The sequence below is a fragment of the Odocoileus virginianus genome, chromosome 16, assembly GCF_023699985.2.
Source record: "Odocoileus virginianus isolate 20LAN1187 ecotype Illinois chromosome 16, Ovbor_1.2, whole genome shotgun sequence".
In the NCBI taxonomy this organism is placed as follows: Eukaryota; Metazoa; Chordata; class Mammalia; order Artiodactyla; family Cervidae; genus Odocoileus; species Odocoileus virginianus.
Window position 1 is genome coordinate 7,356,019 of NC_069689.1, and position 18,173 is coordinate 7,374,191.

General features: G+C 55.8%; 2 protein-coding genes across 5 annotated transcripts in view; one reads left to right on the plus strand and one right to left on the minus strand.

Moving 5' to 3' along the window:
• The window catches only part of BRF1 (BRF1 general transcription factor IIIB subunit), a 56,723-nt gene that overhangs the window by 27,332 nt on the left and 11,218 nt on the right, over positions 1-18,173 (plus strand). For 2 of the 4 annotated variants that reach the window (XM_070477699.1, XM_020897686.2), the window contains exons 4-6: positions 4,693-4,724; positions 7,240-7,312; positions 17,921-18,070. In XM_070477699.1, the coding sequence (XP_070333800.1) occupies positions 4,693-4,724; positions 7,240-7,312; positions 17,921-18,070 (255 nt within the window). Of the gene's footprint in view, positions 1-4,692; positions 4,725-5,926; positions 6,029-7,239; positions 7,313-11,163; positions 16,143-17,920; positions 18,071-18,173 lie in introns of those variants that run through there. The other 2 variants (XM_020897684.2, XM_020897685.2) reach the window with 2 other exon arrangements.
• On the minus strand, positions 8,214-10,783 carry BTBD6 (BTB domain containing 6). The gene is made up of 4 exons (XM_020897687.2): positions 10,285-10,783; positions 10,119-10,209; positions 9,863-9,981; positions 8,214-9,690 (listed from the first exon to the last, which is right to left on the minus strand). Exons 1-4 carry the CDS (start codon positions 10,656-10,658, stop codon positions 8,658-8,660), a joined length of 1,617 nt encoding a protein of 538 aa, XP_020753346.2. The 5' UTR covers positions 10,659-10,783; the 3' UTR covers positions 8,214-8,657.

The window sequence follows — 18,173 nt, forward strand, 5'->3', positions numbered from 1 at the left end:
AAACTCCTACTGCAGATGAGGACTGACTGACTTCCTTTTACCCTGTTGGTTCCCCATTGTATTCTGATGCTGTGTTTAGAGGATACAGATTCAGGAGCCTGTGTCTTCCTGGTGGGAATGATGCTGAACATCATGAAATGTCCATCTTCATCACCACTTCTCCCCTTAAGCTTTATTGGATGTTGGTATAACTAAACCCGCTTTCTTTTGCTGAGGATGTGCATAGTTTGTCTTTTCCCATATTTTAAAATTCATTCCTTGCTATGTTTAAGGTATGTCGGTTACAAGCAGCATGTAATTGTCTGTTACTGAAGCGGACTCAGGTCCCCTTGCCCATGCGCGGTAAAGCCAGGGGCAGTGGCTTTACCATTAGTAGATTTACCATGAGTAGAAAGGGTAGCGGGTGGGCTTCGTGACCTCCTGTCGGTGTCTGATGGGTATCGTCTCGTATCACTGCCACTTTTGTCTTTGTTTCAGGGTTTGACTCTGGTGTACTTAGATGTAGTTTTTTTAGCACTTGTCCAGCCTCAGGAATTTGTGGCTTCTGTCTGTTTGGGGAGAATCTTGGGAGGTATCTTTCTAAGCACAGATTCTCCCCCATTCTCACCCTGTCCCCTTTCTAGGACTCCAGTGGTTGTTCAGTCACTCAGTCGTGTCCGACTCTTTGTGACCCCGTGGGTTACGGCAGGCCAGGCCTCCCTGTCCATCACCACCTACTGGAGCTTGCTCAAACTCATATCCATTGAGTCGGTGATGCCATCCAACCATCTCATCCTCTGTCGTCCTTTTCTCCTCCTGCCTTTTTTCCAATGAGTTGTCTTTGCATCACGTGGCCAACGTATTGGAGCTTCAGCTTCAGTATCTGATATGCTTCCAATGAATATTCAGGACTGATTTCCTCTAGGATTGACTGGTTTGATCTCCTTGTAGTCCAAGAGACTCTCAAGAATCTTCTCCACAGTTCCACAGTTTGAAAGCATCAATTCTACAGTGCTCAGCCTTCTTTACAGTCCAACTCTCACATCCATATACGACTACTGGAAAAACCATAGCTTTGACCATGCAGACCTTGTTGGCAAAGTGACGTCTCTGCTTTTTAATACGCTGCCTAGGTTTGTCATGGCTTTTCTTCCAAGGAGCAAGGACTCCGGTTACATGAACATTAAACCCTTTCTGCACATCTCAGGTTGTGTTTTGTATTCTCCATGTTTTCCTTTTTCTTTTCCTCTCTCTGAATATTGCCCCATGACATATCTTGAGTTCTTTCATCCTTTCTTTTGCTGTGTGTCACGGGATGTTAAACCAATCTACTAACTTCCTAACTTCATTGATTGTTTTTTATTAGATTCCATTTCTTTGGTAAGATCTTCCATGTCTGGAGTTATATGAATGTCTTTAATGTAACTCTAACAGTGGGATCATTGAGGAAACTGATTTTGTTGTCTGAGTTTTCTTTTGGTTTTGGAGGTCTGCTTCTGTCTGTTATACTTATGTGTGTGTTAGTTGCTAAGTCGTGTCTGACTCTTTGTGACCCCGTGGACTGTAGCCCACCAGGCTCCTCTGTCCATGGCATTCTCCAGGCAAGAATACTGGAGTGGGTAGCCATTCCCTTGTCCAGAGGATCTTCCCAACCCAGGGGTCAAATGCAGGTCTCTTGCATTGCAGGTGGATTCTGTACCATCTGAGTCACCAGGGAAATAAGTTTTTATAGAGTTGCTGGAAGTATTTGAAAACTTGTGGCAGCTGTGGGTATTTCTCACCCAGAAGGGCTGTCGTCTGCCCTAGCAGGCAGAGAGCCAGGGCCGCCTGTCTGGGCCTTGCTGTGCGTCTTGGGGTGCTTGGTGCAGGACCAGGGCAGGACCTGCCGGGGCCATCACGGGGGTCTCCGCACGCTCTTGCCCCTGGGAGCTGACTGCTGCTGGCCGCAGCATGGAGCCTATGTACCCTCGTGCCCATTTGGAGCAGGAGCTGACCAGGCTGGGGGAGGGGGTGCTGTGTGCGTGGCATTGGGCCCACTTCTTGACAATTGGGTCCCTTGAGGCTGGCTGTCTTGGAAGTCCTGGTGAGGCTGTGTGAGCTCCAGGATGCAGCCTGGGCCTTGGCCTTCTGCCCTCGGGGCGGCTGGTACCCTGAGCTGGAGCTGGAGCCACTGGCAGGCCCCTGGCCTTTCCAGATTTCTAGGCCCGTGCCCTTGGGTGCAGCTCCTGGCGGCTCCCCTGTGACTTCCAAGAGCTGCTTGCACTTTGTCTGGCTTTCAGACCTGTTCGCCACAGCACGGCCGCTCTCCGTTTCGTTGTGGCTGTAGGTGAAGTTGCCAAAGCAGACTGCTGCTTCCCGCTCCCCCACTGCCAGCTGGTGTCTCGTGCCGCCGGCCCCTCTGCCCTCTCCCGAGCGGCTTCTGGACTTCCCGCAGGGCCGGGCGTCACCGCCAGGTAGAAGTGACGTGGCAGGACGCCGGGGCGCGGTGTCCGCGGCCTCTGTGCTTGGCGGGGCGTGGCCGTCAGCTGCTGCTCTAGTGGCCGGCTGCGGGGGTCGGGTCCCTGAGCAGGGCCGTGGTGGCCGGGGCGGGGCCCTGGGGCTGGGTGGGCGCTGTGCAGCCATCCTTTTCTGCTCTTTAGTGCTGATGGCGCGCTGTTCAAGGACCGCAAGTGCTGTTTCATTTTAAATTGGTTAAAAGTTGAATCCCAATTTCCTTTTTAAAATACACACATTCCCCCTTCCCCCATCATTTTGTCATGAAAGCTCTCAAACACCTGGGAAAGGTGAGAGGGTTGCTGACGCAGTGGGAAGCCCCAGCCGCTCCTTGCACACACAGCTTGTCTGCGCTGCCAGCTCCCGCCCGCTGGTCCCTCAGCCTGTGCTCTTGGCATTTTCAAAGGGCGGTGCAGACATCTGCCTGCTGCCCCCAAGCCCTCAGCGGGCGGATTATTAACTGACTAGATCCCAGCGTTTGTTTATGGTTCTTCTTTCCTTTTAAGGCAAAACCGGCATGAAATGAAATGCACAGTCTTAATCGTGCCCTGGGATGAGTTCTGATGAGCACCCAGGTCTGTGTGGCCAGCCCCTCCTCCAGGGAGCAGGGCAGCGCCAGCAGCCCACCCCGAGGCCCCCGTGGGTTCATTTCACTTGTTCCGGAACGCCCTGCCTGGGAAGCAGATGTGTGTGTCCCCTCGGCCCGTCTCTGGAGTGTGCGGTGGTCTCTGCTGCTTCCCGTCGTCACTCTTGTGCTTGAAGTTCTGTGACTTCACCCTCCTTGGGGCGTGGGCGTGGTCGGGGCGGGCTCAACCGCTGGCTGCCCTGAGAGCTGGAGGGCCCTCCTGCAGAGCTGCCGGCCCCGCCGTGGTGTGGGGGCCACTCTGAGTCCTGTGGGGGCTCTTTGCTTCTCTTTGTGACACACCTGTTCAAACCTTTTTTGCCCATTTTTGGGACATTCACTTTATCTGTATCATCTCAAAAATAGACTTCATTTTAAGAGCAGCGTTGGGTCTACGAAGTTGTGCTGACCACCACGTTCTCCACCCCACGCAGAGCTTCTCTGTCACCGGCTTGCACGGAGAGCTCTGTTGGGCAGACACACGTTGGTCGTTTCTGTTAGCCGACGTCCACAGCCGCCCTGAGGGCTTACTCTTGGTGGCCACACTCCTGGGCGCGACCAGTGAGAGAGGCCGTGTGCCCGCCGGGGTGGAGGCATGTAGCCTCCCTCCCTCCCTCCTGCCCAGTGCCCCAGCACTTGGCGACTTCAGGCCCCCGCTGTCCTTCCCTCGGTGTGATACTGTTGGAGCCTGACAGCACCTGGTCTCTTGGCTGTGTTAGCTTTTTCTGGGGTCACTGATGCCTGCTCGTGTATCTACTGTGGCCATCCTTTCACTTCTTGTGATTTCACTTGTTTTCAGAGTTCTCCCTAGTGTTGGTCTGCTCTGCAGTCTCATCTGTCTCACTGCACTCCCTGATGAAGGGCCCGTCTTCAGAGGCTGCGAAACAAGGTGCCTTTTATTCAAGGACCTTGGCGGTCATGCTCAGAGCACGCCGCCTGCTGGAATGAGGCTATGGCTTCGGGGCTTCCTTCCCTCTTTCCCTCTGGATGCCCGGTCCAGGCTCTGGTTCAGTGTCACCGGATCCTTTCTCAGCTACTTCTCAAAGCCTCAGCATGAGTAATACTAACTTCATTTGACAAGCTGCTTTTCTCAGAGGCCCATGTTTTATATATAGTTCTCTGTGTGTGGCTGGCTAGGTTTTGACTCACTCAGGACGTATTCTGATGACTCCTTACTCATCTACTGAGAGTGAGGACTGGGCCAATGCCAGAGTGCCCCCAGCTGTCCCCTGGAGACCAGCACTGTGGCAGTGCCTGCCAGCCACCCGGGGTCCCGTGTGTGTGTGTGTGTCTGCCCCCCTGCCTGGTGCCCAGCAGGCGCGCAGTGGGTGCCCGTGCTTGTGGGCCAGGCTGGGCAGGGCCCGTGCAGATGCAGGGCTGGCCCGCACAGGCGGCTGTGCTCCGGGGTCCACGTTGTAGCTCCGCCCCCAGCCCCGCCCCCTGCGTGGTGGAGACTCACTGCCCCCTCCCCGCGACGTGGCCGCCTCTGGATCGCGATCCCATGCGGAGCTTAGATCTACAGCCAGGGTCTGCCTCCCGGAGACCGTCCGGTGGCCGGCGCCTGTGGGCCTGGTCGTTGCTCCTTGACTCCTGTGCAGACATGCTCCTCGACCTCAGCGACCTGCTCCAGGTAGACGCACCCACCCGGCCCCGGAGCCCCGCCCTGCTCAGGCCCCGCCCACCCCGGCTGGGAGGGTCCACAGGAGAAGAGTGGGGAGGGCCTGGGTCTTGGTTTGGAAACTGGTGAACAGAAGGGGTAGGGAGACACTGGACACAGGGTGGTGGCGGTGTCCTGGGGGCTGGTTGTAGAGCCACAGGAGAGACCCAGCTGACCTTCGTCCAAGGCAAGGGAGGTTCTTCAAAGACCAAAATGGACCCATGTGCATACATTTAAACAGTGTAACAGCTTATGTTAATACTTGCAGCCTATTTAGAGAAACTTGCTTTCTGGGTTCCTCTCATTTCCAAATGACTGATGGTAATAGTAAGACCACCAAGAGGGACACCAGTGTGGATGGGATGCTCATAGGGAGGGGCCACCTCCAGGGCGGGGCCACTGTGGTCTGCACATGCCCTGGTTATGGCGCTGGCTGAGCTTGGGCTTGGTGGTGCTGGGCTCTCTACTGAGGATTTGGAAAGAAAACTAACGTCATGCCATATCAGGGAAAGCAGATGTGACCATTGTGAGGATGCACGCAAAGTGCCTAGGAATCCCCGCTCCCAAAGGAAGCTGGCCCAGGGCTGGGCCTTCAGCAACCCACGGTGGGCAGACAGACCTGCACTGACCTGAGACTGCCTGTATAAACAGCATCTCTCAGCAGCCCTGCTGAAACCTTCTGGGGTCACCCTGGAAAGAATCCCTGGGATCATGAAAATCCAGTTCTCCACATACTGTGTTTGGTCAGGGCAAGTCCACGTGCGGGTTTCCTTCCTGGCGATTCCTCAGGACAGCATTCCAGAAGTACTTGGGCGCCGCTTGGAAGGTAGAGGGAGGTGTTCCGGTGCTTCCTGCTTCACACCTCGGGGAGCGGGACACAGTCAGGGCTGGGGTGGAGAGGTGACGGAGCAGAGCTCCCCTCCCCTGGGGCTGGGTCAGGGCCAGCGGGACCCCGTGCATGCAGGCTGCACCCACACAGACAGTTCACACACCTCAGGGGGAGGGCGGGCCTCGGGCCTTTTGTCCTGGGCGGAACCCAGCCTGGGCACCAGGAGGGTGGGTGGTGACCTGGCAGTCATGAGCCCGGCCCTTCCAGGGCGTGAGGCCGGGACAGGCTCAGCACGCACAGGACAGATGTCTACACTTGACTGTGGGTGTCGTGCACACACGTCGAGGGAGGTCCTGCCCAGAGGGCTCCCACTGCCCAGGGCCATCCGCCTAGCGGAAGTGCGGGAAGGCTCAGGACTCGGTCCATCCTCACTCTCACACGTGCCCAGGTGAGCACCTCCCGCACTGAGCTCACAGCTGACGGCAGCTGCTGTGCTGAGGATCCTGGGAGGAGGTCCCTTTGTCCCTCCCCCCCATAGTGAGACGGACCCGGGGGCACCCACAACCAGCTGCAGACTCGGAGGTGACCCTCAGACAAAGTGTCAATGTCATGATTTCTAAAGAATACTAATGGCAGTGAGCATCTCTGACAGTCACCACACGTTTTACACGCATGTCCTTTTAAAAATTTTCACTTGAAGTTGTCCAGGGCACCCTTTCCTGCAGCACTCAGGTGTCATCTGCCCGGGCCGCGGGACTGGGTGCGGGGCTGTGACGGGCGGGCAGCGTCAGGGATGTGTTGGGGGACCTGGCGGAGGGACGACCGGCAGGCTGGAGGCTGGCCCGGGCGGGGTGCCCTTCGGAGGCCCCTCTGGGAGCCACAGCCCTTAGGGTGGGGTCAGACGAGGGCAGAGAGTAGCTGCCAGTGGGGTGAGCAGGGGGGTCTCGCCCCGACTGGTGCCCATGGGGACCCCCATCGCCTCTAAGGGGGGCTCAATGCCCCATTCCGTGCCCCCCCCACCCCGAGTGCTGTCCGCAGGCCCTGTGATGGGAGGCCTGCCAGGCCCTCACTCGGCCACCTCGCCACTGCGCCTGGCATCCTCCTGGGGGCTGGCCAAGGGGCCCACAGGCCAGGCTTGATGGGGGCAGGGGGCCCTCTGGGGAGTCAGAGCAGAGGATCAGAGCCAGCGTTTCGCGAGGCCCGGATCCTGTGGGGGGCTGGGGTGGACAGGTAGAGATGGGGCTTTGTCTCCTCAGGCTGGGACAGTAAGACGCCCGGCATGGGCCTGGGCAGGGCTTGGCCCTCGAGGGGCGAGCAGGCAGGGCACTCAGGTCTGCAGACCCACCGCCACACTTACGCTGGCCTGCAGGGATGCAACAAGGACGCCCCGGGGAGCGGGGTGGAGGGGCGGCCTGGGCCCTGCTGTCCAGGCACCTCGGGCTCTGGAGGATTCTGCTGAGCCAGCTGTCCTGCAGGCAGCTTTCCTTCTCAGCAAAGTCAGCCACCACTGAGACAGTGAGTCTTAAAAAGCCATCTGGACGAGGGGTGGGGGCGCCCCGGGCTGTTGTGGGGGGCAGTAGGGCCGCTCCGAAAGGTGACCGAGGAGCACACACTCTCCTGCTGCCAAGGGCTGTCCTGAGTTGTGTTTCTTCATGACAGGTGAACGTTTACGTGCTGGGCAAGACGTTCCTCCTCCTGGCGAGAGAGCTCTGCATCAACGCACCGGCCATAGGTACTGTGGGGCCCGTGGGGCGGGAGGGCTGCGTGTGGGATGAGGACCCGCAGCGGGGCACTGGCGCCTGGAAGCCGCCTCCCGTGAAAGAATGCTGCAATCAGTCCCCGGCAGGTGCAAGCGGGACCCCGGTAACAAGGGCCTCGGGGATGGCAAGACCCCCGCAGATGGAGCCGGCCTTTCCGTCATGGTGGGCCTCCATGGGAGCTTCACCACGGGGACCACTTTCACTGTCGGCCGGAGAGACTGCTCCGTCGCCATGGGTGTCTAGAAGCACATTTTCTTGTACTAAGGAGGCAGCATGTGGAGTCAGGGAGGGTGGGCAGGGGCTGTAGTCCTGCCCCACCCCCCTCTGCCACAGGATGGTCCCCTGGGGCCAAGGGGATAAGGGTGGTGGGGGCAGAGATGCGCTAGGTCAGGGCGTCCTCCTCTGACGGGGCTATATCCTTGTGCTGAGGGACATGGCACATCCCTCTGGGGTCAAGCTGAGGTTTTCCAGGGACAAAGCAACTGGTCGGGGGTTTGTAGCATGGGAGCAGAGAGGCAAGAGGCCCGAGGGGCCTGCCCGAGCCCACAGTGTGCCCGTGCAGGCTGCCCGTGAGCCTGAGGTAGTAGGTCTGCTCTCGGGGGCTGGAGCCCCAAGCCCTGCAGAGAACCCCCCTCCACATTGGAGCCGGACGGGACGACTCTGAGCGGTGAGTGACAGTTTGGAAGGTAGACACGACCCGATGCCTTTCTCCAGGGCAATCTGGGCTGCAGTCCAGAAAGCAAGCCCTCCTGGGTGGAGGCCCGGCTGCCGGCAGAGGGCACACCCTGGGCAGGTGGGCCCATGGGACTGCCCGCTGACCTGTTAGGGCTGTCAGGCCCGTGAGACTCACAGTCATTCACCTGTGTGTGGCTCTCATTTTGTTAAAACTTTATTATGAAAATCCACTTAAATAGGTGAACTACTTGAAGTGACTTCCCATTTTGGATTTGAAGAGGTCTTAAGCTTAGAACCACTTAGAATAGAATCCAAGAGGACAAAGGAGAGGGCAGAACCCTCAAAGCAGGTGGGAGGCGACACTGGGGGGGAACCTGGGGCCTGCCTTGCACCCCCAAACCCGCCCTCCACCTGAGATGCACACCCCACTGTACAGGAGATGCCTGTGAGGCTGGCCCAGCAGCCACGGCTCAGAGACCAGGGCTCTGGCTGGGGAGGGAAGCGTCCACGTCACACCCCAGGCCCAGGCTGACCGCACACAGGAGATAGGCCGCGAACGCGGCCCGACCGGAGCAGAGCACTCCCCGCCTCCAAGCACTCCCAGTCCCGGGCTGGCCTTAGCACGGCTGGCCCCCAGGCACCTCAGGCGTAGAAGATGAGCTCAGGGATCTGCCCACCCTGGACCCCAGTCCCGTTGGTGCTGTCAGAGGAGCACTGGAACTGGAAGGTCACCTTGCCGCACTGCACCTCCGTCATGCCCTCCTGCCCAAAGTAGCTGAGCTCGCTGCCGTCCAGGACGGCACTGGCCGTGTAGAAGGTGTCCTGCTCCACCTGCACGGGGTGTTCAAACCAGACTGAGAAGGTGTTGCTGGAGCCGTCAGAGACAAACTTGGTCAAGTTCTGCGCCAGGACCACCCCCAGCCGCTTGAGTTCGATCTTCACACTGTACTCTGCTTTCCCAGAGCTCGAGCCGTACAGGCCCAGCCCGGCGACGAAGACTCTCCTGTCCACGGCAAACTGGATGCTGTCGCAGCGCCCGCGGTAGCGCCACTGGTTGCTGCGGTAGGCGGAGGACTGGAAGCGGTGGCACCTCTGGGGCGCGAGGCCCTTCCTCTTGGTCAGGGGGAACTCGAGGAGGGGCTTGTTGGCTGCTGTGTACCACAGGAAGATGTTGTGGGTCTCCTCCAGCGTCAGGATGTCTGACTGCGCGGCGCCGTTGGCAAACTCCTCCAGGGTCATGGTTGGAATCCGGACCAGGTAGAGGGCTGGCCCCAGCACGTGCCTCTTGTTGCGAGGGGTGACGGGCAGGCCCTGCCTCTTGCACTCGGCCTCCGCCCAGCTCAGGACTGCCTCAAAAACCACAGCCTCCTTGGTGTTGAGGGCCTCCCGCGTGACGATGATCTCCAGCGTCTGCCAGTCAATCTCACAGAAGCCTTCGGACCTCAGGGCCATCTCAGCCTGCGCATCGATGACCTCCCAGCAGCGCTGGGTCAGCTCAGGCTCCTCAAACAGTCGGCTCTGTGACAGCAGGACACAGGCATTTTTGGCTTCCAGACTTGTCTCCAGAAAGTTGACACAGGCTTTTGCTAAGGCAGGGACAATGTACTTCTTGGCAGCGTAGAGGGTAGCCAGCACAGTGTCGGCTTCCAGGTCAATCTCGTCACTGTACATGTACCTAGGCAGGGCGGGGACCAAGTCATGGGCAGCAAGGGGCACCCCGGGCACCCAGCGCCCGGCAGAGGGGCCCATCCGTCCCTGTGCACTTTGAGGACGCTCCAGGCGGCTGGCTGGAAGAACCAGACAGCAAGGAACCGCCCCATCCTCCCACCCTCAGGAGGCAGACTTACTTCAACAAGATCAGAAAAGCTGCAGGTTCCACATCGGGAATGTGAATTTCTGACTTGACTTCCGCCAGATCCCCGTAAAACATGGCATAGAAGACAGAGCTGCCCACGGCCAAGACATACTGTGAACGAGAGAGAGTGCGGCCCTGAGTCCTGGGCCTCCCTGCCCCCAGCGGCTGCCACACCCAGAAGAGGACCGTCCATCCTCGGGAGGCGCCCCGTCGCCTTTGGGAACGCACAGGGCCGAGCCTCTACCAACCTTGTGGGCAGGGACCCTCCGGGCCGCGCCCGGGGGCCCCACGACGAAGTGCACGTCGGCCATGAGCTCGTTGTTGAACATCAGCGCGTTCCTGCAAAGGGCAGAGGCACAGGACACTCGGGCTCGGGCCGCGCGGGCGGGGCGGGGCGGGCGGGCCCGGGCTCACCTCTCGCGTAGGGTCGGGTGGAAGGACTGCCAGTTGGGGCTCTCCGGGTTGTTGTTGTCGGGCGGCGGCGGCGCGGGCGCGGGCGGCGGCGGCGCGGGCAGCGGGGCGCTAGGCCGACCCTTCCTGCCCGCGGCGGCGGCGGCGGCGTTGCTGTTGGCGATGTCCGTGGCGGTGGCGGCGGCCGCGGCCGCGGCGCTGGCGGGCGCGTAGAGCTCCGCGGCCATCTTCGCGGGCAGGGAGGCCTCCGCGCGCGGGGGCGGCGCGCCGTGCGCCCTCGTGCCGCGCCGGGGCCTCGGGGGCGGCTCTGCGAGCACCAGGAGCGCGGTGAGGCACTGCGCCACTCGGCCGTGCAGACAGGCCAGAGGCAGCAGCATGGGGCCGCGGCGGCCGCGCGCGCGGGGTGCCGGCCTGCCCGGGGCGGCGGGCCCTGCTCCCTCGGGCCGCCCCGCCCGCCGGCCGGAGCCTCCAGCCCGCACCGCCGCGGCCACTGCGCGTCACGTCGCGCCACGGCCCCGCCCCGCGCGGCCGACGTGCCCGTGGCCCCGCCCCCGACCCCCTCCCCGCTCGACCGACGTGCTCGTGGCCCTGCCCCTTCCAGGCTCCGCCCCCGCGGTCGACGTGCCCATGGCCCCGCCCCTCCCCGGCTCCGTCCCGCCCGGGCGCTCGTAGGACCCAGGCCTTGCGGTTCGGGGTTGGGGGTGATGGTGCGGCCCCGGCTCTGCAGGTCTCAGCGCGGCCGGTTCCTGCGCAAGACCCAGGAGTGGGGGCCGTGCCCCTACCAGGCCCACCGTGCGCACAGCCTCGGCGCCTGTGCCGTCCGCAGTCCGCTGGGCGGTCCTGGGAGGGGGCAGGTGCGGGAGGGTCGGGAGAGGCCCCGCAGCGACCCCACGGGCGGCCGTCCTGACCGTGCTGTGAGGCGCTGCCTCGCGGGGCCCTCCAGCCCCTGGTGGTCGGTGATGTGGCGCAGCCCATCAGCTGTGCTGGGTCCTCTCTGGGCCTCTGCAGAAAAGTCTCTCCGGCTGCTTTGTCAGTTTCTGAATCGGGTGGTTTTGTCATTGCTGAGACTTGCCCGTTCCCTGCCTGTTCTGGAGATTTGCGGGCTTGTTGTTGTTGCTCTTTACTCGCTTAGTCGTGTCCGACTTGTTGCGACCCAACGGACTGCAGCGCCCCAGGCTCCTCTGTCATGGGATTCTCCAGGCAAGAGCCCTGGAGCAGGTTGACATTCCCTCCCCAAGGGGATCTTCCTGACCCAGGGATCGAACCCGCATCTCCTGCATTGCAGGCGGACTCTTTCACCTCTGAGCCACAAGAGAAGTCCATGATTTGCAGATACTTTCTCTCATTTTGTTTGTACGTTGCGTTTTTCACTCTTTTAACGGTTTCCTTTGCTTCACGGAGGGTCTTAAGTTTGTTACAGTCCTGTTATTGTCTGTTTTCTCTTTTGCTGTCATATTCAAGAAATCATCTGCATTCCAACATCATGTTCTTCCTCTGTTTTCTTCTAGAAGATTGACGGTTTCATGTCCTGTGGTTAGGTTTTTAATCTATTTGGAGCTGATATTTGTATGTAGCGTGTGAGGTGGAGGTCCATCTTTTTTCTGTTGTTTATGGGTATCCAGTTTTCCCAGCACCATTTGCTGAAGACATTACCCTCTCCCCATTGTGCAGCCTTCACATCCTTATCAGAGACTGTGTGACACTGTATGTGTACATCTGTCTTTGTACCAGCACCATACTGTTTTCCATTTTATCTTCTGAAATTCTTTCCTGGTGAAGGTAACATTTATTTTTTCATTACTTTATTATTGCTATTCAGGTAAAAAACCTGTATTTTTTATTTAGAAGAAATGTTTCTATTTCCCATTTTTTAGCCCTCTTTACAGCACTTATATAGTCTGTTGTTGTTTTTCCACACCGGTGGCAGAATGGAGCTTAATTTCCCAACCAGGGATTGAACCCTGCATCCTCCTGCATTGGAAGTACGTAGTCTTAGCAACTAGACCGCCAAGGAAGTCTCGGGTTTTTTTAATTAACTTCCTTTTAAATTTAATAGTGTTAACGAACAAAGTATCATCAATCTACAGTGTTGTGTGATTCTCGGGTATACAGCTCCAAGACTCAGTTTTATATGTGTGTACATCTGTATGCTTTTTCAGATTCTTTTCCCTTACAGGCACAAACCCTGTGGAGTAGGAAATGGCACCCCATTCCAGTATTCTTGCCTGGGAAATCCCATTGTCAGAGGAGCCGGATGGACTGCGTCCATGGGGTTGCAAGAGTCAGAGACGACTCAGCATGCACACACACACACACACACACACACGCACGAGTGCTGAGTGCAGGTCCCTGTGCTCCGCGCAGTAGTTCTTACTGGTTTTGTCTTTTATATGTATGGTAGTATGAATGTATTAATTTCAATTTTCTAATTTACCCCTTCCCTGCCGCCCCTTCCCCTTTGGTAACCTTAAGTTTTCTAAGTCTGTGACTCTCTTTCTCTTTTGTAAATAAGTTCATTTGTATCTTTTTGTAAGAAAAATATTCCACATATAAGCAAGGCCATTACTTCACTTGTTATGATCATCTCCAGATCCATCCATGTTGTGGAAAGCGCTTTATCTCATTTTTTATGGAGGAGTAGTATTCCATTGTACATAGGTACCACATTTTCTTCATCTGTTCATCTGTCGGTGGACATCTCGGCTGCTTCCATGTCTTGGCTATTGTGAATAGTTCTGCTGTGAACACTGAGGTACACTTTCTGGATATATGCCCAGAAGTGGGATTGTAGGACCATACGGATCAAACTGTCTGTTTAGTTTTTTAAGGAGCCTCCATACTGCCCTCCATAGTGGCTGGATCCACTTACATTTCCAGCAGCAGTGTATTAGGATTCTCTTCTCTCCACATCTTCTCCAGAGTTTATTTGTAGACTTCTTAATGATGGCTATTCTGACTGCTGTGAGGTGTTATCTCCCTGTAGTTTTGACTTGCATTTCTCTAATAATTAGAGATGTTGAGCATTTTTACATGTGCCCATTGGCCATCTTCATGTCTTCTTTGGAGAAACATCTATTTAGATATTCATTTTTTGCCTATTTTAAATATAATAGGCACTTTATTTTTAGTTCTTTACTTAACTACGTGTAGTACATTATTTTGTCTTTACGGGAGCACTTAAGTCTGTTAAGTTACCTGGAAGATGGTTCTTTTTGTTGCTCAGTTGCTCAGTCGTGTCTGACTCTTTGCGACCCCATGGACTATAGCACACCAGGCTTCCCTGTCCTTAACCATCTCCCAGAGCTTGCTCAAACTCATGGCCATTGAGTCGATGATGTCATCCAAACATCTCGTCCTCTGTATCCCCTTCTCCTCCTGCCTTCAGTCTTTCCCAGCATCAGGATCGTTTCCAATGAGTTGACTCTTCACATCAGGTAGCCAAAGTATTGGAGCTTCAGCATCAGTCCTTCCAATGAATATTCAGGATTGATTTCCTTTAGGATTGACTGGTTTGATTTCCTTGCTGTCCAAAGGACTCTCAAGAGTCTTCTCTAGCATCACAGTTCAAAGGTGTCAGTTCTTCCACACTCAGCCTTTTCTATTGTCCAGCTCTAATATCTCTACATGACTACTGGAAAAACCATAGCTTTGACTATTTGGACCTTTGTCAGCAAAGTAATGTCTCTGCTTTTTAATACATTGTCTAGGTTTGTCATAGCTTTTTTTCTTCCAAGGAGTAAGCATCTTTTAATTTCACAGCTGTAGTCACCATCTGCGGTGATTTTGGAACCTAAGTAAAGTCTGTCACTGTTTCCATTGTTTCTCCATCTGTTTGCCTTGACGTGATGGGACCAGATGCCATGATCTTTGTTTTTTTAATGTAGAGTTTTAAGCTAGTTTTTTACCTCTCTTCTTTACTGGGATGTTACTGACATATGACATTGTATAAGTTCAAGGTGTACAGTGTAATGATTTGACGTATGTATATGTTTATTGTTTAAATTGTAAGCAAGCTTTTTCACTCTCCTCTTTCACCTTCATCAAGAGGCTCTTTAGTTCCTCTTCACTTTCCACCATAATGGTGGTGTCATCTGTATATCTGAGGTTATTGATATTTTTCCCAGCAATCTTAATTCCAGCTTGTGCTTCATCAAGCCTGGCATTTCTCATGATGTGCTCTGCATGTAAGTTAAATAAGCAGGGTGACAGTATATAGTCTTGATGTACTCCTTTCCCAATTTTGAACTGGTCCATTGTTTCATGTCCTGTTCTAACTGTTGCTTCTTGACCTGCATACAAGTTTAGCAGGAGGCAGGTAAGGTGGTCTGGTAGATCCATCTCTTTAAGAATTTTCCAGTTTTTTGTGATCCACACAAAGATTTTGGTATAGTTAGTGAAGTAGAAGTGGATGTTTTTCTAGAATTCTCTTGCTTTTTCTATGGTCCAGTGAATGTCGGAAATTTGATCTCTGGTTCTTGTGCCTTTTCTACATCCAGCCTGAAATCTGAAAGTTCTCTGTTCATGTGCTGTTGGAGCCTAGCTTGGAGAATTTTGAGCGTTACTTCGCTACCATGTGTGGTAGTTTGAACTTTCTTTAGTGGTGCCCTTTTTTGGGATTGGAATGAAAACTGACCTTTTCCAGTCCTGTGGCCAGTGCTGAGTTTTCCAAATTTGCTGACATATTGAGTGCAGCACTTTAACAGCATCATCTTTTAAGATTTGAAATAACTCAGTTGGAATTCCATCACCTTCACTAGCTTTGTTCATAGTGATGCTTCCTAAGGCCCACTTGACTTCACACTCCAGGATGTCTGGCTTTGAGTGATCACACCATCGTGATTATCTGGGTCGTGAAGATCTTTTTTGTATAGTTCTTCTGTGTATTCTTGCCACCTCTTAATATCTTCTGCTTCCGTTAGGTCCCTGCCATTTCCGTCCTTTATTGTTCCCATCTTTGCGTGAAATGTTTCCTTGGTCTCTGATTTTCTTGCAGAGATCTCGAGCCTGTCATTCTCTAGGAACAGTTAGTAAGCTGCTCTCCAGCTCACTAATGATTTGTTCAGAGGTGAGGGAGCTGTGTGTCTTTCTCTTGCTAGCGTTTAGTGTTCTTCCACTTCAGATGGAAGGACATGTCCTGTGATGTTTCTGTTCTCTCAGATGCAGGGTGTTTCTTTAATACGTGGTCAGTTTTTTTAACTGTTCTGCAGACTTTGGAAAAGGATGATTACTCTTTATAGGGTATTGACTTTAAAAGTCAGTTGTTCAGTTGAACCTGTGGTGGCATCCAGTTTCCCATTTGGCATTTCCCCCACTAGCCAGGCTGTCAAATTTGAGAGAGTTGTGTTGAAAATCCCACATCAGTGTAGTCATGCTAAAATCTTGCATCAAGTGTGGAAATTTCTGTTTCTGGCAGTTTTTGCTGTATTTAGTGCTCTCTGAGTCCATGTGTGTTACAGGTGTGTGACTGTCCTGTGTCCTTTGAGATGTTGGGTCCTTTGCGTCGTAACACATTCGCCCTGGCCCCCACACCTCCCTTGCCTTGGGTTCTCTGTTGCTGCGCCCTTCACAGCTCCCTTCTCCTCCTGGTGACCCTGCTTCAGGGGCCCAAAATGGCCTTTTGATCTCGACCTTTTGTGTTACTTGTAACTGCCTCTTATGAACACTGTATCCTGGATTTAGTGTTGTTGTCCAAGCGCACTAGGGAATTTCTGGAGTAGGAAATGGCAACCCACTTCAGTAGTATTGCCTGGAAAATTCCATGGACAGAGGAGCCTGGTGGACTACAGTCCATGGGGCCGCAAAGAGCCGGACACAACTGAGCACTGGGGAATTTAACTCCCGTCACGTGATCTGTACTTGAGGTTTGTCGTTTTCTCTAGTTCTTCTTCTCCCCACGTTAAATGCCCCAGTCCACTTCAAACCTACCCCAGACTGCTGGCATATTGGTCTTGAAATTCTTACCAGTACTTTTAGGCTTACGGTTTTCTATTTTAGGAATTAATCAGTTTCAAATTCGCACTCAAATCAAGATAAGATCTTTTAATATGCATGTAATTTAATTCTTAGTTCTGATATATTTTGTTTTATTGAAAAATAGTTACAAATGTTAGCAATTATACTTTTAAAATATGTGTTTTTTCCCCATAATGAAATCACCCCCCAAAACTCCAAACTAACATACCCACAGTGGAAGTAGGTGAAGCTCCAGACTGCCTAGGCCCCCGTGACTCTGCCGTTCTGGTTCCGCGGTGTCTTTGGAAGGGGTTAAGTGGGCGTAGCTGCCTGCTGTCAGCCTAAACCGGCCAGCTCTCTCATCAGCGAAGCAAGTGTACTCGGGAGTGGCAGAGGACACGCACGCTGCGGCCGGCGGCCGTGGGCGGGTCCTGCAGGCAGGGGAGAGGGGCCTCACCGGACAGACAGGAGGAGGAAGTCGGGCGCTTTGAGGGTCCATTGAGGACAGCGACGGTCGTGTGACGGCTGCTTCCCCTTGGCCGGGCTCCCTTCCTCCTTGCGGGGCCAGCGCCTTCCTGCCCGGGGTGTAAAGTTAGCGTGTGGGAGGCGCAGTGCGCCTCGTTCCCCCGCGGCTCCCCTGCTCATTTGCATGCCTGGCTGTGCAGTTGGCTGTTGGGATCGGCTGGAGGTGCAGAGCAGGTCTGCCTGAATCCTGTGGGCCGCGGGGGACCCAGGCTGCTTCAGGGCGGCCAGCCTGCAGCCTCAGGAACCTTCCCCGGTCCTTTCCGCGAGCCAAGGCTGACAGGATGGAAGAGCTCCCTGTGGGATCTCTCGGGACGCCAGGGGCCAGAGCCGTCCCCAGGGCCCTCACAGACGCAGCGAGGCCAGGCGCGGCGGTCAGGCTGAGCCCAGGAGGACGGTGCAGGGTCTCTGCCGTCCCCTGCTTGCACTGGTGTCGGGCACGAGGGGAGCCGACCAGCCCCTTCCCTGCTGGGCCTCCCTCCCAGAGCCCGGCCCTCCTGGAGCCTAGTCCTCAGGCCTCCGGCTGTGGCCCCGAGAAGCACAGCCTTGCTTGGTGGTTGTGTCCGAAGGAGGCCTCGGCCCAGGACTCTCACGGGATGCCGGACGGCTTCCTCATTATCTGTGGCAGGCCTGACAGCTCGCCAGGTTGATTGCTCAGTTGGTTTCGTCCGCTCTGACGCTTCTCGCCCAGAGCTGCGCGGGGAAGGTGCCGATGAGCACGGAGACGGTGCGCGTGCGGGTGACTCTGTCCTGCCCCGCCAGGCTGGCTCCCTTAGCCAGAGAGAGACGTTCACTTAAGAGGTGCACACTCACATCCAGACAAGGAGGCAGAAGGTCTAAGCTGCTGTTCCACAAGCGTAAATGCAGAAAACAAATGCGTAAAAATTTGCTCAGCCTCACTGGTAATCCGCAAAATGCCCACGAAGCAGCCCGCAGGCGTATGTGCTTCTGCCGGAGCCTGAGCGGTGCACACGCGAGCCTGGCCCACCTTACACAGCAGGGCACACGTGTCCCGCCCACTAGCTGCAGTGTCCTCAGCTGCTCCTGTCAGGGAAAAGGGGCCCCCGGGAGCTTGTGTGGCAGACGGCTGGGCGAGGGAGGCCCAAGCTGGGGAGCAGAGGGGCCCGTCTCCCCAGGGCCGCGCTGAGGTGCGTGTCTTCTGCAGACCCCTGCCTGTACATCCCACGCTTTGCCCACCTGCTGGAGTTCGGCGAAAAGAACCACGAGGTGTCCATGACGGCCATGAGGCTTCTGCAGAGGATGAAGAGGGACTGGATGCACACGGGCCGCCGGCCCTCGGGACTCTGCGGGGCAGGTGCGGCGTGCGGGGCGGCTACGGGCTGTGGGGTTGAGCTGCGGGGCCCCACGGCCGTGTGGGAGGGCAGTCTGTGCCCACCCTTCAGTGGGCTGGGCTGCTG

Coding starts and splice junctions, on each gene's coding strand:
- BTBD6 (XM_020897687.2), bottom strand. CDS start 10,658: ATGCTGCTGCCTCTGGCCTGTCTGCACGGCCGAGTGGCGCAGTGCCTC. Junction 9,982..10,118: donor GGAGGGTCCCTGCCCACAAG/GTTGGTAGAGGC, acceptor TCTCGTTCACAG/TATGTCTTGGCCGTGGGCAG. Junction 9,691..9,862: donor GCTTTTCTGATCTTGTTGAA/GTAAGTCTGCCT, acceptor CGCCCTGCCTAG/GTACATGTACAGTGACGAGA.